General features: G+C 43.8%; 1 protein-coding gene across 4 annotated transcripts; it reads right to left on the bottom strand.

The window, feature by feature from the left end:
- Positions 1 to 23,260, bottom strand: PCMTD2 (protein-L-isoaspartate (D-aspartate) O-methyltransferase domain containing 2). 4 transcript variants are annotated; one of them, XM_045886188.3, is made up of 8 exons: positions 22,582 to 22,716; positions 21,511 to 21,577; positions 17,492 to 17,822; positions 13,989 to 14,091; positions 12,586 to 12,757; positions 5,845 to 5,968; positions 2,616 to 2,991; positions 1 to 1,038 (listed from the first exon to the last, which is right to left on the bottom strand). In XM_045886188.3, the coding sequence occupies exons 3-8, from the start codon at positions 17,796 to 17,798 to the stop codon at positions 993 to 995; spliced, it is 1,128 nt and encodes a 375-aa protein (XP_045742144.1). In that variant the 5' UTR covers positions 17,799 to 17,822; positions 21,511 to 21,577; positions 22,582 to 22,716; the 3' UTR covers positions 1 to 992. The 4 variants fall into 4 exon arrangements, with proteins under 4 accessions (XP_045742144.1, XP_045742145.1, XP_045742143.1 ...); XM_045886189.3 differs by lacking the exons at positions 21,511 to 21,577; positions 22,582 to 22,716 and adding an exon at positions 23,008 to 23,260; XM_045886187.3 differs by lacking the exon at positions 21,511 to 21,577 and having other exon boundaries at positions 22,582 to 22,720.
- Between the last annotated feature and the right edge of the window lie 35 nt (positions 23,261 to 23,295).

Genomic DNA, 23,295 nt, shown 5'->3' with positions numbered 1-23,295 from the left:
TTGTAATAAAGAAAAAGTTTATTTTTAAAGATTTTTGGAAAATATGTAGTCAAGAATTTCAATCCCACACAGGAAACACAAGCCATGCCAAGAAGGCCCAAGTGCCATAACTATGTTTATTGATATCCTTTGTATTTATCCAATGTATATCCACTCACTAAAATTTTTGTTTGAAATTTCTGGCATTAATTCCCTGAAAGGTCCAGACTCGCAAAACCATTGTTACATACACAGTTGATTTTTACATTACATACTTGATATTTATACATTTGATATTTCCTTTGCACATGTCTATGGCTTTACTACTTTCAAGACAAAAATCGCATACAGAAATACATACTCAAAACATAAAATTTGTCAACAGTTGTCTAGAATGTGGTTTACAATATAGAGGTTACAGGCGACACATAATCCATCTGTCAGGAAACAGAGAGTAGTAGTGCATCATACTGGACTCTGGTGAGGGGCACTTCAGCCCAGGAAAACCCATTTACAATTCTTCTCGACGTGTATAAGATAAACACCAAACTATTTCACATATATTATATCTATATATACTTTTAACCAAATTCTGGTTTAAACATCACAAACCGACAACATGTAAATACAAACACAAATGTTAGGAAAGGTTTGACATATATAGGGAAAAACATGTCTTATGCATTATGAGGAGTTTTTATAGGCTAGCATAAAGGCAAATGTGGTTTTAAAAAAAATAAAATCCACATACAATTAAAAAACTTAGTCAAGCCACCTAGTGTAACAGACTTCACAAATATCATGTGTTTAACATTATGCTCCAAATGTCCACGTATTGCAGAGATTGCTACATATCAATTAGAATGATGTCAGCAAAGATGTGCACACTACGAAGTGATCGCAAGTAAACATAAACCATGCGCTTCTGAGACAAGGATGCTTGACCTTCAGTTAAAAGCAGGCTAAAAATGACTATGAAGTAACTGTCTTTACAAAGGATTACATTTTCAAATCTAGGGCAACAGACATGTTTTCCCAGGTATGCATGCACACAGTATCCTGTGAAAAAAAAAATGATTCAGTTACTTAAAAAAGAAGAAAAGGTTAAAAAAGAAAGAAAGAAAGAAATTAAATAAACTACCAGAACTCGGTTCAGCTGGGGAAACCACAAAGACAAGCTCAGCAACACCCAAGAGGCTGAGGGATAACATTAGTCATAAACTCTGGATGACTGATCCAACATCAGCACTCTGAGTTCGAGTTTCTTGCTGACATTTTATACCATACTTTTCTTTTGGAACAAAAAGTAAGTTTGAAAAGAACCAATTGTAATTTGAAAACATTCTGCCATCTGACAGGATGGCCTTTTCTTCTAGACCCAGAACTAGGTAAAGACAGAAAGCGCTCAACCCAAAGGGCCTGGAGAAGGTAGATTTCACAAGTCACTGGTGGTTACACCATTATTCTAATGCAATGGAGCTACTAAAATACATGTATTTGTTATTAAGAAAAATTAGAAAACTAACATGTCTTTTTCTCCAGAATTATAAAAGATAAAACCTATTAATCAGTACTCTAATGCGATTACAGAAAAATAGCCAACTGAAGTTTAAAAAAAAAGCACAGGCTGTCTGTAACATTGTCCCCACTGTATTTCCTGCAGTTTTAATACTTTGCACCTGTTCTGAGGACTGAGCACATCCACGCCTTAGACACCCATTAGCATATTCAAGGTTGGGTCATGAGTCATCCCTACCCTTAGGGTAAAAGTAATGTAGCTTAGTACACACAACACTTGTTTCATTCTTGAGTATTTTGTAAGGGATTACCCGACATTGGCTCTTCCAAAGATAAGAAAAAAGGTGTCAGGAAAATATTCCTTGGATTATTTTGGAATTCCACAGAGACATCTGGCAGTTTGATACTTTTAACCCTCCTTCCCCATCACAATTTCCCTCTTTTGAAATCACAATCAACAACTCACATAAGATTTAATCACATTTATTTAAAATAAGGGAGAGCTTTTCAATAATGTTCCCCCCTCCAGAGAACTAAAAGGGTTAGTGGAGCTCAGTGCCAGTAATTAAGAGGTTGATACCATAAAGTTCTAACTCAGACACAAGTGTGTCACACCCAGGAAAGATGTTACACACTTGCAAACTTGTGCTTGCTTTCACATTTTATAAGCAACACAGGTTAATTTCAATGTCACTGCTTCGTGGGTAATGCACACAGGTGTGTCTTGGTTAATTTCAATGTCACTGCTTCGTGGGTAATGCACACAGGTGTGTCTTGGTTAATTTCAATGTCACTGCTTCGTGGGTAATGCACACAGGTGTGTCTTGGGTGGTCTCTGCGTGCAGGTGTCAAGAGCTTCACCAGAGCAAAAAGCAAACACCCTTGTCTCCAGGACAGTCTCTCCCTTTTGAGAAAACATTCTCCTATGCACTTTGTCAGATTATGTTTACTGAAATGATACCAATGAATGGAATTCTAGAGGAAAACCAAGAACAAACTGAAGACAAAAAGGTGGAGAGGACCGCACTCTCCTTCCCCATAGCATGTGCCCGGGCAACCCCGTGAGGGCGTGGGGTGCAGCCTTGGGCTCCGCCTCCGTTCAGCCCCCACAGACTTACTTCTCTCTGTAATAGAGCAGGTAGTATTTCAGGGGATCTGGCAGAGGGAGGCTCAGGACCTTCTCACGAAGGAAGTTCACTGGTCGGGCTGGCTTCGCGTCCGGCGGCGGGGCTCTGTCCTCCTCCCGCTGCTCCTCTTCCAAGTCCTCACAGCTGTTGTCATCGGATGGGCTGGAGATCCGACTGGCAAATACCTCTTTGTCCAAAAAGACGATCGTTTCCATGCGACGGCGGCGCACTCTCCTTCGCTTGGCCCTGGGAGTGTTCTTCAGTCCATTTCCGCCGCTGCTCACTGTTTCCTGACGGATGACCTTTTTAATGGTGCCCCGGATGGCGATTCGAGCCAGATCCTGGAGGCTCCGCACAGCCAGGGGCGCTGCGGAGCAAAGGAGATGCGTCAACCTCATCAGCAAGGGACCCAGACAGCACAGGGCCCTAACTCTAGAAACCCATCCCCTCACGGTCATTCGCGGTCGCGGTCATTCGCGAGCGTTATTTACAGCACAAGCACAGAGGAGCACTCCCAGCAAACAGCTGGGATGACAGCTCTGACACGCATGTCTGTGGTCCTTCTCAGTGGTATTTTCAAACACACGAACCCGAACTCATATAAGGAAAGGAAGCAAGGTTGTTTGTCTCATCAGTCAGAAGCAGAAGAAAACCCTGGGTTCATGACTCTGTTTACTGTATTCATTCCTGGGTTCTAGCTCATGCAGTGAATGTAATGCTCCAGAATTCTTTTATCTATCTTTACATTTTCACAGTACTTTACAAATTGAGTATTTGTTCCTTTTTTATTAGAGAAAAGCAAATCCAAAACATTTTTAGTAAGTACACAAACTCCAAAGCATACCAAGGAAAAATAAAATCTGGAGATTCAAGTCCAGCTCAGTGTAAGGCAGGCGGTACACACATGGCAACAGGAGAGTTCTTCTTAAAGGGGGAGGAATTAGGGGGGTTGTGTGTCTAAATACATTATACTGAAAACCACCATCACTTTTCTCCCTCCAGGACCTAACTTTTTTTTTTCCCCTAAGATTTTATTTATTTGACAGAGAGAGCACAAGCAGGGGGAGCAGGAGAGGAAGATGTGGGGCTCCAGTACCTAACTTCTTCCAAAAAAGATGACAACCTACAATATAGGGAGGGTTCTTATGTTGTCTGTAACATTTACTACCCAAATCAAAGTGGCCTGCACAGAATCCCGTGCAATGCTCCCTGTTCCACGGGAGCCCAGGGAAGCCCGCCGGGCCCCAGGCTCTCGGCACCTTCTCCCGTGTCCACACTAGGCCTCCTCTCCTGCTCAACTGTCTCCTCCCTGTTGTCCAGGACAAGCTCCAGCACATGCCCCACGTGTCTCACTACACAACACCGTAATCACGACTTCCTGCTCAATACACCCACCTTTCCTTGCCCTGCCCCTCAGTCTGCTGAACGGACTCCTTCTCCGGCTCTCCCTGAGGTCCCACTTGAAGGGAACCAACTCGGCCCAAGTCTCTGCTGCCAGTCCCTCCCCCACCGCGGCTGTAGTGCTCCCTCGGGTGCTGATTTCTACCATCTCCCCCACTCCACGTCCCCATCAACCCTTGGTTTGACATCGAGTAACAAAGACTGGGCGGTGGCTCGCAGGGCTCTGCTCCATTCCTGACTGGGGTCCCGAGCCTCCCCAGACCCACATCTACAACAGGTGCCGGACACCTCAGGGCACACATCCTTTCTCAGAAACACCGTATGTGCCTGCCCCCGAATCCCTTCAGCTGCAGAGGCCGTCTCCATGGACACAACTTTGCTAGTTAGAAAACTCTGGCCCAGGAAGACAAAGTTACAAATAACTAGCTGTTCACTGCTGGAACCCAAACATCACGTTATTTATTATCCAGCATTGGCTCTGAAGTCCAGCCTCAAAACCCGCATCTCAGGGTGCCCTCCACGCTGTCACAACTCTTACCCAGACCCAGTCAGGCCCTCACACCAAGAGACTCGTGTCCAACCAAACCCCCATCGAAGCTGCATAGATGCACTGACCACAGCCTCACCTTCCGACGCTCGGGCAGTGTTCTGGAAGGCCGCGCCCTGGCTGACTGCGAGCAATGCTAGCTTCTCCTGGGCAGATTTCCAGGGAGCATGCCGGTGACCCTGGCCAGCAGGGTCGTCGAGAAGACAGAAGCACCACATCTTTTCGATCACACGTCTGGTGGCTCCCACAGCCTCCATGACAAGTCCGACCTACGTAGTGGACTAGTTTCTCCTATACACCCGCACTCGGACCACGCTGAGGAGCATGCATGTACAAAGTCCCCATCAGCCTCTGCTCATGCCTCTTCTCCCTTTCTTCTCTCTTCAAAGAATGTACTTTCACCCAAAACATCCCATCCTCTGTCAAACCCTCCCTGGCCCTTCTCAGCCCCTTTCTGTATTGTACTGTTGCTCTTACCAAATTTCAAGGACCACATCTACCGCATGCAACCTCCACTTAGCAGAGACCAAGGCAGAGCATGACTATCTGATAAATGATTCCTCACAAATTAAAAAAAAAAAATTCTGGAAGGAATTTGCCAACATGTATTATCTTTGGGTGGTGAGATTATGGTTATTTTTTTCCCTTTTTTTTTTTTTTGGTGCATTTTCCAAATTTTCTAAATGATCAGAATGCAGAATCCATGCTCTTATTGGTCTTATTTTAAATAAAATCATTTGCTATTCTCATTGCCATATAAATTTGTTTAAATTATACAACAGTATCTGGATGAATGCTGGCCCTGATGTCAGCTCTTTGTGGTTCTACACGCCTAGCCAAGTAAGGCTCCACGGTAAGCCTCCCACCATACACCAGCAGACCGGCTGAAGCATGTGCCCACGAGGCGGCCCCAAGGAGGAAAGAGTCCCGTGACTCTGCAAGAGCCCTCTGGCCCAGTGGTGCTGGCAACACAGTCTCTCTGTGAGACCTCTCCACCAAGCAGAATTAACTCCCTCTCATGGGAGTCTTCTGCTTTCAATGGCATGACCAGCAATAATTCCTGTAGATTTAAAAGAAGGCAGAAGTAACCTAAAATAGGCTGAAAACAGATGATTTTTCAATTTCTAAAAATCATTTGTAACATTTTAAGGTTTCAATGGGTAGAAAAACGCTCTTTAATATTAAAAGATTCCTTACAATTTGTCTTTCTCTTCAAATTCTACTGAGATTATTTAAAAGATCTAAAAGATAAATAAGGGTCTTTGTACTTACGTAACTGGACAAGTCTTGATTTTCCAGACTCTGAATGACAGGGCTGGATCAAAGGAGCAAAAGAAACTGCCAGAATCTTTTTGGTTTCCCAAGCAGAAGGACCAGTTCGTGTTATCTTAGTCAACTGCCCCAAAGAGAAAACAAGAATATTCACAAGATTTGGCTACTGTTAGTTGATATTTAATCACTCCTACATATAAACTAAAAAAAACACAGATATGCTAATAATGAAATAACCTGACAACAGAGGCCCCTAAAGTGATATGACATGAAGTACCCGTAATGAATTATTATACTTGCAAGGATATTTTGCCTGAATATATTCAAAGCCTCTAGACCTCATATGTATTTTTAGAGAAAAGAAGTCAAAGGACACCAAACCAAGAAGAGACAATCGGATGAGACAACTTCCCTGGGCTCTCCGCAAGAGTCAGCGCTGAGGGCAATAGTGGGGCGGGGGGGGGGGCGGGGGGCGGACGTACATTCTAAAGTCAAAGTCATTAAAGACATTCCCGACCACCTGCAATGCCCCAGTCTAGACGGGATCCCAGGCTGTTTTTTCTGGAGGACAGAAACCATAAAAAGACCTTCCTGCAACAACAGGACCACACACCCAACAGCAGCTACTATTGCAGCTTCACGGTCCCGTCGCCTCTGTCAGAGCTTCTCCTCACTACAGCACTGAGTTTCTGTGTGACATCATCGCCACGACACCCAGACTTGCACTGAAGGTCATGAAAACATTCCTATGAATCACAGCATTAGGGGCATCAGAAGAACCTAATTAGGCAACATGGCCCTCCTGTGTATTCCGTGACGGTGCCAGTTTCTGAAAGGCCCAAGCAGGTCACAGTGCTATTTTCTGCTCAGCTATGACATGCGAAGATTATATACTCTCTTGTCTAAAAATACGTAAGCCAGCAAATCCTCTAAAAACTAAGATTCTATATCACGAACCTTAGAACTGAAAGCATTAAGTAGCCACGTACCAGGTAAACATCAACAAGTCATTCATACTCTTGTGTACCAGCAAAAACTTCTTTTTAAAAACATTTTTTCTAAGGAGAGGTTCTAGTTACAATGAACATCAAATATCTAAATACAATCGATAAATAACGTGTGAACTGTTCAAGAAAACTATAAATCCATATTCCATGTTCCAGACAAGGAGATGGATACTGAAAATATGTCTATGATCCTCAAATTAATACACACATAACACAATTCCAATAAAAGGTCTGACATATTTTTCTGATACAACAAAGATTTCTAAAATAATTTAAGTCAAGGGGTGCCTGGATGGCTCAGTTGGTTAAGCGGCCAACTCTTGATTTCAGATAGAGAGCCTTGATCAGGTGCATTCAGTAGCGAGTCTGCTCCAGGATTCTCCCTCTCCCTCTGCCCCACCCCACCACCCCCCTCACCACCCCCCACCCGGCACAAGCCCTCTCTCTCTCTCAAATAAATCAATATTTTAAAAAATAAAACAATTTGGGGCACCTGGGTGGCTCAGTCGTTAAGCGTCTGCCTTCGGCTCAGGTCATGATCCCAGGGTCCTGGGATCGAGCCCCGCATCGGCCTCCCTGCTCAGCCAGGAGCCTGCTTCTCCCTCTCCCACTCCCCCTGCTTGTGTTCCCTCTCTAGCTGTGTCTCTCTGTCAAATAAATAAATACAATCTTTAAAAAAAAAAAAAAAACAATTTAAATAAAGATGTATTTAAAACAATAACCTGAGACAGAAGAGCAAAAATGGGGACATGTAGCCCTGCTATCCACAATGATGACAGCAATAAGCAGGTGGAACTGTCAGCAAGGGCATGGGTGGCTCCTCTCCCAAAAGGCAGTTGGCCAAAGTTAAAATACAGAGTCTCTGATCAAGCACTTCTGCTTTTGAGACTGCACCTGGAAGAGGTCTTGGGTGTAGACAAAGATTAAGAATATCCACAAACATGTCTATGCACACCCTCTTCACAGCAGTACTGCTTGTAAACAGCAGAAGGGTGGAAAGAACCCAAATGCCCATCAAACAACCACATTCTCATACACCAACAGAAAACATTTTTAAGTAAAAAAAATTGGGACAGAAAAGAATTTCCACGTATACCAAATATCAAATACTTAAAATGAACAATAAGCAACGATAACACCTAAAACTATCAATTCCTATTTCATATGTCTGGATGAATACACAGAATGGAAAAAAATGTGCATATCTTCACCGAAGTAAAGTTATGAAAAAAGTGTGTTTGCTTATGTATTTTTTGAGTAAACAGATAAACTAAAAACAAAGTGGTTACCTACAGGTGAAGTGGAGGGGACATACATGGAAAAAAATTCTGTGAGTGTTTATTATTTAGACCTTGGAACCCTGTAAATATTTAACAGAGTTATAAAACCTAATATGGCAATTCCTAGAAACTGAAACAAAAGAGCTGTAAGTCAGCCCGGCAGGATAACCTCACAGGGAAGCATTATTTCCAGTGACTTTCAAACACATGAATGTGTACATCCCCAGGGGAATAAAAGGGCAATCTAAGGACAGTCAGGGAGCAGGCCTTCCGGCGCAGGACACAGATAATGCTGATTTAAGACGGAAGAAGTCAGAAAAACCCTCTGGTCCTAACTTTGAGCCGGAAGTACCAATATAAACCCATGGAGTGTTTTATGTCCAAAAGCCAAACCAACAAAAAACTTAAGTATGTATGGGGGTGGCTTCCTAGCTCCAGAATTCTACTGTAAAAAACTAACCCAGTATTGAAGGTTCCGACAAAGGCCCCACCTGTGGTCCCTAAACACCGATTCCCACTGAACTTAAAATTAACAGAGATCCTCAGAAATGGTTAATTCCAACTTCGTGGTAAAAAATACACAAAATGAGTGTGGAACACCTTTTCTTACCAGAAAGTAATAAAACCATCAAAGACTACTGAGGGTATATGAGAGTCCAAGAGCCAAACTGAAGAGACGCCCGTTGGCCAAGATAGGGCATTTTAGGCTTCAATAAGAATCATACAATGATTAAAATTTTAAGTATGTCTATATCCATGAATTCACACCACCACTAGAAACCAAATAAAAACTTATTAGTCACCACCTTCAACAGATGCTAGAGAACCAGATTATTGAGGAAACTGATAAATAAAGCTTAGGAATCAGAATTTATCCAGCCTCTCCTTATAAAGTGTACTTAGTGTAACCAAATAACTGATGAGGGTGTTTCTCTTTATGTAAGTATTCCAGGTACTATAAAGTTGCAAGATACAAAATCAATGTGCAGAAATTCACTGCATTTCTTTTTTTTTATTTATTATTTATTTCACTGCATTTCTATACACCTATAATGATGCAGCAGAAAGAGAAATTAAGAAAACAATCCCATTTACAACCGCTCCAAAAAGAATGAAATATCTAGAAATAGACTTAAAAAGGAGGTGAAACACCTCTACTCTGAAATTTATAAAACACCGATGAAAGAAACTAAAGACGACACAAAGACATAAAACGGATTAAGGACCTAATGTGACACCTAAAGCCATAAAAATCCTACAAGAGAGCACGCACAGGCAGTAATGTCCCTGACATCAGTCATAGCAACATTTTTCTAGATAGGTCCCTTGAGGCAAAGGAAACAAAAGCAAAAATAAACTGTTGGGACTACATCAAAATAGAAAGCTTCTGCACAGCAAAGTAAACAACCAACAAAACTAAAAGACAACCTACTGAATGGGAGAAGATATTTGCAAATGACATATCCGATAAAAGGTTAGTATCTAAATTACATAAAGAACTTATACAACTCAATGCCCAAAAACCAAATAGTCCAATCTAAAAATGGGCAGAAGACATGAACACATATTTCTCCAAAGAATCCAGATGGCAAACACACACATGAAAAGATGCTCAATATCACTCATCATCAGGGAAATGCAAATCAAAAGCACAAAAGCCTGGGCGGCTCAGTTGGTTGAGCATCCAACGCCTGGTTTCGGCTCAGGTCATGATCTCGGAGTCGTGAGATCGAGCCCCGCATCAAGCTCCACATTCAGCACGGAGTCTGCATGAGATTCTCTCTTCCTCTCCTCTGCACATCCTACTCATGCTCTCTCTCTCTAAAATAAATAAATAAATCTTAAAAAAAAAAAAAACCCACAATGAGATACCACCTCACACCTGTCAGAATGACTAAAATCAACAACACAGGAACAAGCATTGGTGAGGACGTGAGAAAAAAGAACCCTCCTGCACCACTGGTGAATGCAAGCTGGTGCAGCCACTCTGGAAAACAGTATGGAGGGTCCTCAAGAAGTTAAAAATAGAGCTACCCTACAATCCAGCATTGCACTACTAAGTATTTATCCAGAAAATATAAAAACATTAATTCAAAGGGACACATGCACCCTGATGTCTACTGCAGCATTATTTACAATAGCCAAGATATGGAAGCAATCCAGTGTCCATGGATAGATGAATGGATAAAGAAGATACAGCATACCTATACACAATGGAATATTATTTGGCCATCAAGAAGAATGAAATCTGCCATTTGCAATGACATGGATGGAGCTAGAGAGTGCTATGCTAAGCAAAATAAGCCAGTCAGAGAAAGATAAATACCATATGATTTCACTCATATGTGGAATTTAAGAAACACAATTGAACAAACGAAAAAAAAAAAGAGACAAAACAAAAAACAGACTCTTAAAGAACAAACTGAGGGTCACCAAAGAGGAAGTGGGTAGGACGATGGGGGAAACAGGTGAAGGGGATTAAGAGTCCACTTATGTTGATGAGCACTGGGTGATGTATGAAAGTGCTGAATCACTTCATCATACACCTGAGGCTAATATAACACTGTATGTTAACTATACTGGAATTAAAATTAAAAAGAAAAAAGTATTTGAGGTACTAAATGAAGAGAAATGATGGAATCAGAACGTATTGTTCTGCATCCCTTAATGAAATAACGGATCAGGACCACAACTGCACTGCTAGCATCGGAAAAAGAGACCACAGGCATGATGTGCCTGTATATGAATGTACACGGTAACAGGTTAAGTATTCTTGCACCCCTCCACCCCCAAATTAAGTCCAACTGGAAACTAAGCAAGTCTTTAGATCCAACTAACAATTTATGATGAAAACAGGGAGCAGAAAGAATATGTAAAACATCACCACAGGGATACGTAATCTCCAAATCCAGGCTATAGGAAACTCTGTAAGACAAATCACCTGATTTCTTCAACAAGTACATTACAAGGAAAAAGTAAAAAAAAAGAAAAAAAGAAGTCACAGATAAAAAACATTTAAGAGATATATCAACCCTGGGTGCCAGCCTGTCTCAATCAGTGAGTGGAGCGTGCAACTCTTGCTCTTGGGGTCATGAGTTTAAGCCCCACGCTGGGTGCAGAGATTACTCAAAAATAAAATCTTTAAAAAAAAAGAGAGAGAGAGAGAGAGAGAGAAAGATCAACCAAATACAAGACATAAATCTTAAATGGAGATCCAAATAAACTATTCAAACAAATTTTGAGACAATCAGGAAAATTTGAACATTAGCTGCCAGTTTGAAAATAACTAAGAAATTACTGGTAATTTTTTAGATTGATAATGGTTTTGTGATATCTTAAAAAAAACAGCCCTTATCTTTTATAGATACACTTTGAAATATTTATGGATAAAAATTTTGTTTTACTTAGCGATATTCACTACCTTCTGTATATAATAGTAAGTAACAGAGTGTTTTACACACAGCCTCGTGTCCATTTCCAGGAGCCAGAGGATACACTACGGTCAACTATTCCACAGGTTACTATATAAGCACTCAATAGGATGATACGAAATGTTAAATGGCTTAAGATCATCTCATCAATTAAATAAAACCGTATGCACAATGACCTTCTTGGAAAAGGGTACAAACTACAAGAATCATACACTAACAGTGCTTACAGTGAGGACTGTGAGCAATTTTTCTTAATTTTCACATGTTCTGGATTTTCAACCATGAATGATTCCTTTTTAAACAAAATAAACGCTAACATATTTAAATTGCAGAAAATCACACAAAAATGCACAATCTCCTAATTTTTATCATTTCCATTTTTCCTAGCTCTTTGTGACGGAGACTTTCTCCCTGATGACCAATTCAGGTTTGATTAACCTGCCTGTTTATTACAACTTGTTTTTCTCAACGAAGCACAACAGTTACGACGTACAGAAACACGCACGACCCAACAGCCGACTGAGACAAGATTCCTCCTAAGGAAGGGACTCCCGTATAATGCTCACAGTCACAGAATTTAACAATTAAAATAGAACTGCTCTAATGATTTTGCACGACCCAACAGCCGACTGAGACAAGATTCCTCCTAAGGAAGGGACTCCCGTATAATGCTCACGGTCACAGAATTTAACAATTAAAATAAAACTACTCTAATGATTTTTACATATAATTCTAACAATAGAATAAGCATACCAGAATAGCTGTGGAGGAGGGGAGGGAGGTGGGAGAGAGCAGGAGACAGAACGGAGAGGAGGGTAAGGGCTTACAGTGCAGGCCCTAGGGTGCCTACCTGAGTCAGGCCCTGGCCCAAGCTAGGCTGCCTTTATGACCTGTCCCTGCCTGTGTCCTCATTTGTGAAACGGAAGGAGTTGTCATGAGGAATACAAGGAAAAAATATATGGAAACTTCTTGGAACAGACCTTGGCCAATAGTTAAGCGTGTCAGTTAGGAGAGGGGTCTGACCTTCTCTTCCAGTGGCATGACAAGGATGCCCCCTACTTTGAGAAGACTCTTCATGTACTCTTCATGCTCTTTCTGCACACCAGCCCCACAGTACACACGATCGTACTGAGAACAATCTGGAGAAATCTCCAGGCAATTGCCAGTAACAAAGGAAGGTTCACAGAAGTCAAATCTAAAAGCAAAAAATGTTTTCTGTAACTGAGTATATCACATTACAGCAAGTCTATCTATAGTAAGTCTATACTAACCACAGGTTATGTTTTCCTTGAACAACCCTACAATGACATAATACAATTGACAGAGCCAAAAGATGGAAGTCAGACCTCCAAAAAGAATTATATTATTAATAAACAGAACCCTAGAAATTCCAAACAAAATATTCTGAAAGTGAATGTCATAAACATAATACAGACTTAAATCATCTAACCTCCAATCATCACTGTCTTTGCTCTGTTTTTATAAATCATTACCTTATTTAAGATCTACTAAAACCAAGTGCAATGAGGGGCGCCTGGGTGGTTCAGTCAGTTAAATGTCTGACTCTTGGTTTCAGCTCAGGTCATGATCTCAGCGTCATGAGACTGAGCCCAGTTCTCATCAGGCTCCACACTCAGCATGGAGTCCGCCTGAGATTCCCTCTCTCCCTTTCCCTCTGACCCTCCCCCACACTTGTGTGCATATGCACGTGCTCTCTCTCTCTCTCTCTCAAATAAATAAATCTTTAAAAAAATAAAATATAAAAACAAGTAAAATGAAAGAAAACTACATCTGGTGTTTCTAAAAATGCTAAACCCTAAAGTAAGAACTTTAATGTCTTATTTAAAAATGGAAAGAGAGGGGCGCCGGGGTGGCTCAGATGGTTAAATGTCTGCCTTCCGCTCAGGTCATGATCCCAGGGTCCTGGGATTGAGCCCCGCATCAGGCTCCCTGCTTGGCGGGGAGCCTGCTTCTCCCTCTTCCATTCCCCCTGCCTGTGTTCCTGCTCTCACTATCCCTCTGTCAAATAAATAAATAAAATCTTTTTTTAAAAAAAATGGCAAGAGGTAGTTATATATACTATTTAAAGACAAATGCAACAATTCTGTCTTAGAAACCATTAGGTAATAAATTGTTGTCTGTGTTGGAAACATGAAAACTGGACAAAATGAACATTCTACTTCCTTCTCTTATTATATTGGTGAAAAATTACCTTTCCTTGGTATCATAGTTAAAAAACCTAAAGCCCTCAAAAGCACAAAATATTTAAAAAGTAATTAGAACAACTATGCACATACCCCTGATTCTCCTCCCAAAGTTGAATCCTGTTTGCTGGTGTATGAACACGAATAAACTTATGTCTCCCATCTAATCAAAAGTCTAAATTATAATCCACACAGCAACCCAAGGGCAGTATTTGATCTTACTTGTCAAAGCTGTCACTGGTTCTAATGAAGAAGTCCAGCTTCTGCTTTGCATATTCTATTACATCCGAGTGGAGTTCAACCCCGTGGTTCACACCAAAAGGACCTAAAATGTTCCAGAATAAGAAAACTTTTAGAACTAGGGCGAGAACTCTTACTCTTTACTTCTGTTTTGTCAACTACAATGTACCAGGTTCAGCATGTACAATTACATGAAGAAATTCACAAGGTTTTGAGGTCTTGTCGTGTTCCTGGACCTAAACCACCCACGCTGAGCTCTGACTGTGCAGGGCAGACTCTGCTCACCACACTGTAAATGCTTGTTTCTTTGACACTACCCACGTCACAGCGAAAGCCTGGGCCGCTCTGCTCTCAAAGGCGTAAAAAAGGCCAAGATCTGCAACCAAGAATTCAAGATCTCACTAACGAATTAAAAAAGGAAAATGCTATTTCCAAATGAAACTGGACTCAGGACTGTGTTCCAAACGGTCGCCCAGACTCTCAGACATGGACACAAATAGCTTTCGATCATCTTTAAAATAAAACTGTAACAGGGGTACCTGAGTGGCTCAGTCGGTTGAATGTCCGACTCTTGGTTTCAGCTCAGGTCATGATCTCAGGGTCGTGGGATCAAGCCCCAAGTAGGGCTCTGTGCTCAGCACGGGGTCTGCTGCAGATTCTCTCTCTCCCTCTACCCCTGCCCCTTCCCCCACTCACGCACGTGCGCTCTCTCCAAACAAAATAAACAAATAAAACTATAACCAAGTCACAATGAAACATTTTTTATATCAAAGGAAATTTATCAATAATTGGAAATAAAGCTGTGAGAAAAGTTACAAGCCCACTTCACAATAAAGGTGTTCCCTCCATATAAAACTGCCTTTAGGTGAGATCTATTGACACAGACAGCTTAGGTGAGTCTCTTTGTTGTGGGAATTCATTTCTATGAAGGTCAGAAACAGGCAACACTTATTTGTGATGATGGAGAAAAGGGTGCTCTCCTTTCTGGAGGGGGAGGGGCAGCATGAGAGCTTCTGGGGTGCTGGTTCTACGCCGTACCTTGTTCTGGGTGGTGCCTGCATGAAGGTGAATACTTACATAAAAATTCACTAAGCTACACACCTCACACTTGTTCATTTACTACAGGTTAACTTACACAGCCATTTTTTTAAATATCTCCATGTGAAAATCAACAGGGCATGTAAAACTTTATTTCCTGGACAGACATACTGAAGTCACAATGCAGCACTTAACGCTACAGTCCAACAGAAATACTGGAAAATAAGCAACCATCTGTGCACCCATATCTTGATATTTTGCACTTGGGCTTACCTGGTCCCCCGACAGCACAACACCCACCCCAGGCCATGGCTTCCCTCTCCTCGACCTGGACAGCTCACCTGGGGCTCTCTTCTCTCAACATCTGCTGATGCTAAAACATTCTCATTAAAACACACCCTACCTGAGAAGTCATTTTCACTATTTACAACATCAAATCCAAATTATCCAATTTCAAGACCCTCTGCCAAGTCACTGACTTCCATCCCACTGCCCTCTGGCTAGCAGCACGTGCCAGAAACCAAGAAAACCTTTACTTCCCCACTCATCATAGTTTCATTAGCCCCTCACCCTTTATCAAAACCTATTAAGCAGTTAATTCTCATAACAGATCCAGGACATAGTTCCTATCCCCAAGAAGCTTAACACCAAATACAGTAATAACACATAGCCCCTGACTCACCCCAATAAAAAGATGACTAAGAGGGGAGGGAGGGCACGGGAGGAGTCAGGACTGAGACATCAAGGGCATGGCACTGAAGCCAGACTGCAAGCCCCACCCCCCATCCCCACCCCGCAGGAGGGCACTCCACTCCCTAATCACACAGCACTTCAGGTTAGCTGCACAGGAGTACAGCAGAAAAGGGATAAACTTCAGAGCCAGGCAGAAAGGCAGTTGGGTTTAAAAAAGAGTCAGATGAAAGACTCCAGACCTCACATCTGCAGGCAATGGGAAGCCAAAATGGTCTTCAGCTCTGGAGTGATGTGCATGAAACAACATTAAAGGCTGAGTAAACTGGAGAGGGAGGCCCAGAACACGTGGTATCCGGACAGAGATATCAGCCAGTGCGTGCACCCTCCTCCCTGCAAACGCAAGATGTCTCTCCATGAAAGGAAACTCTCCATTCACCTCCTTCAAATACATCACAGCAGTACAGAGCATCCACTGCAACCCCCAAAAAAGCTTCCCTTCCTTTAGATCTCTCCCCACCCCACCATCTAATTACATTCCCAGCAAACAGGGGACTAAGAGAAGCTGTTTATAATTTGTAGGGAATGTCAAGTGCAACAGGTCACCTCAGGCTTACTGTAAGAACTGAGCATCTCAATTCTTTTCAACAGCATTTCTAACCTAGTTAATCTGACACCCTATCCCCCTCTCTGCCAAAGAGCATCTCATCCTTAGCTCCCCCAATTTCTCTGCTCCACTGAATTACCTTTCACTAATTCCAGAATGATACATCACCTGGGCTCTTCACAAAGCAGTCTTAATCCAAAACAAATTAAGTTCAAGAAGCATTTAGCTTTAAAAAACAAACCTAAAAATCTGAGGATAGCAATCTATAGCCTAAGTCAAATGATCAGTCTCAAAACTTCACCAAATTCCGAAGTCTATGAACTTATAAAGAACCAAAAATTTCACTCCATACCCACAAAAACCAACTGTCACTGCTAAGATTTTCTGTAACAACCGCAAAGAAACAATGGACGCTGCCCCCCTCACAGATGCTACAGCAGCCCCCGCCCTACTTCCTCTTCAGAGAAACCCTTTAAAGGGCAGGTCAGCCCTTTTTACTCCTCTGGCAAAACCGTTCTATCTCAGAGTAAAAACAGACACCTAAACCCGCAATTATCTGATACTGTTGTTTCAATAACAAAAATGCCAATCCCCATGTGTAGTCTCACAACTTATTTGGGAAAAGAGACAAAACCTGTGAAATCCTTCCCATCCCTGGAATTTATTTACAAACAACAACTTACAGGCATTAACTCTTTGAGCATTAAAACAAAACAAAACAAAACTGCTTGGAAGAACTTTAACTTCCAGGGAACTGTAAACTTAGTCTCAGTTTACAGAGTGACAAAGCAGGCCGGGTGATTGTATTAAACAAGAAATCACTGTAAGTCCCGATTTACACAATTCTCTCGGTCCTCTGTTGTCCAGAAGGAGGGTGTGCTGAACAGACAGTGGAGGTACAGGTGGGCGGGGGCAGGGAACAGGAGGGGTTCCTCCAGAAAACTCGGAGCCCTCCCTCCCCAGCCCACCCAATGACTACGCATAAACCACAGCAGACGATGCTCAGAAGGTGATGAGACAACACCGCCAGCGGACCCTCTCCTCCCGCACCACGACACAGACGGTGCTGTGCCCCACTCTGTCCAGACTTACCGAGAATGAGCCCCACCACGACACAGACGGTGCTGTGCCCCACTCTGTCCAGACTTACCGAGAATGAGCCCCACCATGGAGCTGAGGTAGCCAGTGCCACTGCCCAAGTTCAAGAAGGAGAGCCCCGGCTGCAGGTCCAGGGCCTCCATCACTTCCGAGTAGATGCACGGAGCCGAGAGGTGGATGTTGCCATGCTTCCACGCCAGGTCTTTATAGGCATTTTCTTTAAATTCTTCAAGATAATAATCTGCACGATCAATAGCTCGGAAAGCCTGCTCGACCAGCTCAGTCCGGATGTACTGTGCTTCTTTCAAATTGTCTATTAGCTCATCATTGTCTTCACCAGCACTCACAGCACCTCCCATCTTCAAGATCACACTTAGGCAACACTGCAATTAAAAATGTTTTTAAAGAGCTATTTACATTAAAGGTAAGAGCACGAGAGTTAAAGTTCTAATAACATGCCAATTTCAAATTCTGAATTCTGAAAATACCACAGATGGAATATATTTGGTCAGCACCCACCTACCCCATCCCAACCCCGCTAAATTCAGAAGGAAAAAAAAAACAGTTAAATATGAAATTCCATTATATCCATCACGAAGTTTGTAATTTACAATATCAAATGAATTCAAATGAACTTGAGGTACCTAATGCGTATTTGACAACTGAAAACATCATTAAAGTAGGAGCTCAATATTTTACTTTAGGTCGTCAATCTACAAAATCGGATATTTAGGATTAAAATTATCTTGAATATAGATCTGCCTTAACACGGATATATTCACATATGGCAAAGTCAATGGATATAAGCATAAAAGAACACAGATATGTCTAGAAAATCACACTAATATCAACTCTTTGAATATTTCAAGTGCTACAGATCACTTTTGATAAATAAATCTTTAAAAGCAAAAAAATCAAAGATAAAACAACAAATACTATAAAGTTATTGTTTACTTGAAATTCAAAACTAACTGGTGTCCTAAATTTTACCCAACAACTCTACACCCCCACATACACATCGGGTCAAGGAATCCATTCAGTCTGTTCATTTGGATATTCGGATGTACAAACTTCAGGCCAAAATACCCCTAACAAAACTCTTACCCAACAGGACATTTTATTGTAACAAATACAAAATCTGTTTCCAGGCTACAGCTGCTCCAAGAGCTCCTACAGCCCCTCTGGAAGCGTATGTTATGCAACCTTTCTACCTCTTCAGCAGTAAAAGGTACATTGCTTACCTTCTTCCCAACTGCCTTCAAGAAGAAAAAGCAACAGTGGGAACCCTTCTGAGCCACCTGCTAACAAACAATGTGCCTCCATCTAATTCACATGGACCTCATCTCCATGAACCATAAAAATATCTTCTCCAATTTTATACGTACCCCAAGTAACTCTTTCCAAAAGAATGATTTTACTTCATGTTTTACAAAACATCTGATGTAAATTGCTGGCAAAAAACAGAAAACACCAGACTTCACAAAGACTGATACATTTTCTGCTTCAGGACAACTTCCATAATAACATACTATCATTTATTATTACAAAGTTTATCCTTGCTTTCCCCCTCACAATCCTCTGGATCTCTAACAGCGGAACGAGAAGCATAAATACTGAGGGAAGAGATTTCCGTACACATATCCCAAGCACACTACTGGCAATTGTGGTGGGAGAGGTTATCCCAGGAATAAAAATAAATGAACACATGATAAATCTTCAGCTTCTCACAACAAATACACAAAATATGTAAAACATAGGGCTTAGTATAAATGCTCTAACATTTCACGATTGGAACAGTTCATCTTCATCATCAAGATTTTAGAGCTGAATATTATACTTTCCAAATCACCAGGATGGTCCAATTACTAGCTTTTCATGCCATTTCAAGATGTTCTGGAGCCCTTGCAAGGTTATGGTCCACAGTCAGTGAACTTAGCCGACTGGATAAAGTGCTAGTGAGGTCAAGTTTAATCTTCGATAAGCCACTTAGTTCTGAGGCTACAGTCTACATCCCAAGCCTAGGACAGTCATCTTAAAATTTAGGTCACTGCTTCAAAGTGGAGTTGCGTTTGCTGCCTAAAGGTCTATTTAGGAAAAGGCCTGGAAAGCACGCATCTTTCACGGTGGATCTAATTCTGTTCCTAATGTTCTACCATTCTAGCTCAATACCATCATTCCATCTTCAGAAAGCAAACACTAACTAGATATTGGACACATTTTATTTTCTACTATGTAACCTATCACTTATTTTCAACTTCACCTCACTCTGAAAGTTTATTCATATACAACAGCTAGCATTTTAGTAAAAAGAGCTACAATCTTTACAGGCGCCACCCGCCAGTCACAGGAGTTCATGTTAGCTTCACAACATACTGAGGCAAATTGGGACCCAGCAGCTATTTTGCTCATGATCACACACCAGTGCATGAAGAGAAGGCTAGAATTCAAACCCAGGACTGTCTGGCCAAAGGCCTACGTTCTCAAATTCTCAAAGGGAAAACATTCTTTAACACAACATGTTGGTAATCTTTGCCCCAAATGACAGGCTACATAACTATGCAGTAACCACACCCCCCCCCCCCCCCCCCCCGTTGCCGCTGGTAGGATGGATGTGACCATCTACAGGGTCTGAGAATATTAACTTTGCCTGGTCATCTACCACTCCCTCACAGTGGATACAATCACTGCTTACTCCTGACCACCCCTGTGACTGCTCATAAGACCACCCAAAAACACCAACAACAGATTCAAAGATATCCTTGCCAAACCAAATATGGATCTATAATCTAGGCAAATCCAATTGTTCAAAGTAATGAGAAATAATTTCTGGATGCTGTACTTGATTATACTTTGCAATCCCCAATATAAGTCACTACTCTGGGGTAACTGGCCAACAGGACCTCCTTAGTCTCATACGGCTCCAAAACCAACTGCCAGAGCACACTGAGGAAGACAGCTAAGCAGCAATAGGCATGGGAGGGCCTCATGACGGGCAGCCAAGGAGGCTATAGCTGGGTCAACACAGCCTGAAGCCAGGATAATGGGGGTGTGCAGTTCCGATCTACACTGGGTTTGTCAGACTACACATGGAGGGCCGTGTTCCAACCTGAATATCACTTCTTAATGGAAATATGGACAAGGTAATTTTATGTGGAAAATGAGCTGGGGGAAAGGACCCTGTGGTTTAAGCCCTGAAAGGTTTGTCTTTTTTGTAATGCAACGGCCTGACTTAAGTTTTGACTGGTGAGGAAGATACGCTTTGCCTCCTGCCACTCAACTCCATGAAGAACCAGGCCTTTGTTTGAGATCAGATCTTAGTTGATTTCCATAACAGACCTTTAGGGCCACTTGTCTTTTCTCTTCCCATGCTCTACATTCCCTCTTTTGTTTTATATTCCCCAATAAAGAGCAAGCCTGAGAAGCCCCAGGCTCCCCACACTCAACCCCAATACAAGCAGAAACCCAGGCCTGTGCTCGCTAGAGCTCTCTCTCTCTTCCCCGTTTCACTGTGTGGCCCCAGGTATGCTATAAAATTTCCAGGTTCCGTAAGTAATAAACCTTTATTTTTTTCAGTTTCCTGATGGTTGTTGCTGAAAGGTGTCTTGCAATCATAATAACCGCAGGCGCCAGTCCAACCACATTGGTTAGAAGAAAACAGAACCAAAACCACACCTCCTGCTGGCAGAATAATGAAAGAAACACTTATCTTAAAACCTAGAACACTTGCTAGGAATACATATAGAGGGATTTTTTTTCAAATACTTGAAAGGCTGCCATGTATATACTATTCCTGGAACTGATAAAAACTGGATCCATGGAACACATTAGATGAAAATAATTTCTACTAAACACAGAAAAGCTTTCTAACAACTAGAATTCCAAATACTGAACTGTTCTTAGAACCTCGAACCTGTCACCCCCAGGGATGTCCCAGGTTAGGTACAAGCTGAGGTGGGGCCAGGAGGCCTAGGCACTGACCCCAACACCTCAGAGGCCCCCTCTCATTCCACCTCTAAAGCTCTATTTCACCCAAGCACAGCCACAAGTTCTGAGTTGTTTGCAGGAACCTGCCTTCACTAATTCTTGATTGACAGTCTACTCAACACCCAAAACGGAGTTGTTTACTTCAGCCAGTCCTCTGCCAGAAAGAAAGAAGAAAACTATTACAGGCTTGTGATGAACAAAGGGGACAGGCAAAGATTTAGGTAACTCGTTTGAGGGGAAACGCTGGAGCACACATCAACGTGGGAGGCACATCCCATGGAAAAAAACGGAACACAGGCACCAAGCCCAGCCGAGTTCTCCTTCCCCAACCACAGACCTTTTTCAGACACCTGAAGTTAAGCCCCAGGGTTCTGTGCCAATTCTCAGTATCCCCAAGGCTTGGAAGGGCACCTATCTTTATGGTTCTGTTTCTTTGTTTTTGGTTTTTTTAGAGACTTAATTTTAAGTAATCTCTACATCCAACATGGGGCTTGAACCCACAACCCCAAGATCAAGAGTCGCACTTTCTACGGACTGAGTCAGCCGCGCGCCCCTAGACTGTCAACTTCTGAAAAGGTCCAAGGGAGAACTGTCTTAGACGCTGATGAGCCTTGACTTGGCTCAGAGCTAACTGCGAACGTTGCCCACTGAGTAAGCTGGAGTCAAGTACATCCAAGGGTGCAAGCGACGCGCCCTGAGAGAGAGACCTCCAGGAGGCTCTGGAACGCTGGAGGGCAAGCCACGGGGCGCGCCCGGGGCGAGCCCCCGGCGGAGCGCAGCAGGTGAAGGGTCACGTTCTTGCAGGGGAGGCGCCTCTCTCTCCGTGGGGGCTGGGGGCCGGGGGGAGACACGCAGCAGGGGAACCCGGGGACGGCAGGGGGAGGCGCGGGGGGCGGGCTGAGGAACGCCGGTGGGGAGAAGGGAGCAAGGGCGCACGCCAGGCGGGGCGGGGCGGGGGGGGGAGGGGAGTCGCCGGGGGGGGGGGGGAGCCGGGGGGCGGTTAGGCGGGGAGAGGACAGGAGGGGGACGCCCCGGAGGAGGGGGCCAGGCGCTCGGGACCGGGCAGGGGAGGTGGGCGGGGGGAGGGGTCCGCGGGGAGACGCCGCCGCCGCCGCCCGCCACAGGCCGGGCCGAGGGCGGCGGCGAGGGCGGCTCTACCTCCGGGCTCGGCCGGCCCGCGAGATCGGGCCGCCTAGGCCGCGACCTGGAGCTCCTCGGGCAGCCCTCGCCCGTCCGCGGCCCGGCTGCGCCTCGCCGACCTCTGCCGCCGTAAACACCCGCCGCCACCGCGCCTGTGCGCGCAACGGCCCGACTGCGCGCGAGCCCGGCCCCGGCGCTTAAAGGGGCGACGGCGCTGCCGGTGGGCCCGGGGCGGCCCCTGCCCGCGACTCCCCCGCCGCGACTGACCGCGAGGCGCGTGAGAGGACGCACGGAGAGCGGGGCCGGCCCGCACCCTTCGGGGGTATTGGAGGGGCGGCGGTCGCCTAACCGCTGCAGGTGAGGATTGGGGCTTCCACGCACCACCCAGAGCCAGGACCCGCGAGGAAGGCTTATGAAAACCCTGTGTGATGGGCAGTAACTCACGGCAGTGGCTTCTCTGGCTTGGGTGGCACAGAGGGGACATCCGAGCTAAGGTGCGTGGGACAAGAAGGATGCAGCCGTGCGAGAGAGGGGCCAGTGGCTGCAGGCCAGGGAGAGCGGAAGTGGGCAGGACCCACCCGCCCTGTGCACATCTGGAAGCAAGCCGTAGCAAGCAGCCGCCGGCCCCCGCTCGGCTTCAGTAGGCTGCCACCTCCTACACCTGCGTCTGGGCAGACCCTTCACCTCTCTTCTGGGCCTCAGCAGAGAAACACGGAGTCGGAGTAGACCCCA

Source organism: Mirounga angustirostris, unplaced genomic scaffold (genome assembly GCF_029215605.1).
Source record: "Mirounga angustirostris isolate CCGP_5_RB_7025 unplaced genomic scaffold, mMirAng1.0.hap1 SCAF_10, whole genome shotgun sequence".
Taxonomy (NCBI): Eukaryota; Metazoa; Chordata; class Mammalia; order Carnivora; family Phocidae; genus Mirounga; species Mirounga angustirostris.
The sequence above is the reverse complement of the archived record's forward strand: the minus strand, read 5'-3'. Positions and strand labels throughout refer to the sequence as shown.

Bases quoted from the DNA above. Each gene is read 5' to 3' on its own strand.
- PCMTD2 (XM_045886189.3), bottom strand. From the start codon at position 17,798: ATGGGAGGTGCTGTGAGTGCTGGTGAAGACAATGATGAGCTAATAGAC. The intron at 14,092-17,491 runs GTAAGTCTGGAC...GGAACATTTTAG, and splicing joins CATGGTGGGGCTCATTCTCG to GTCCTTTTGGTGTGAACCAC. The intron at 5,969-12,585 runs GTCAGACCCCTC...TCTTTGGGGCAG, and splicing joins TCATGCCACTGGAAGAGAAG to TTGACTAAGATAACACGAAC.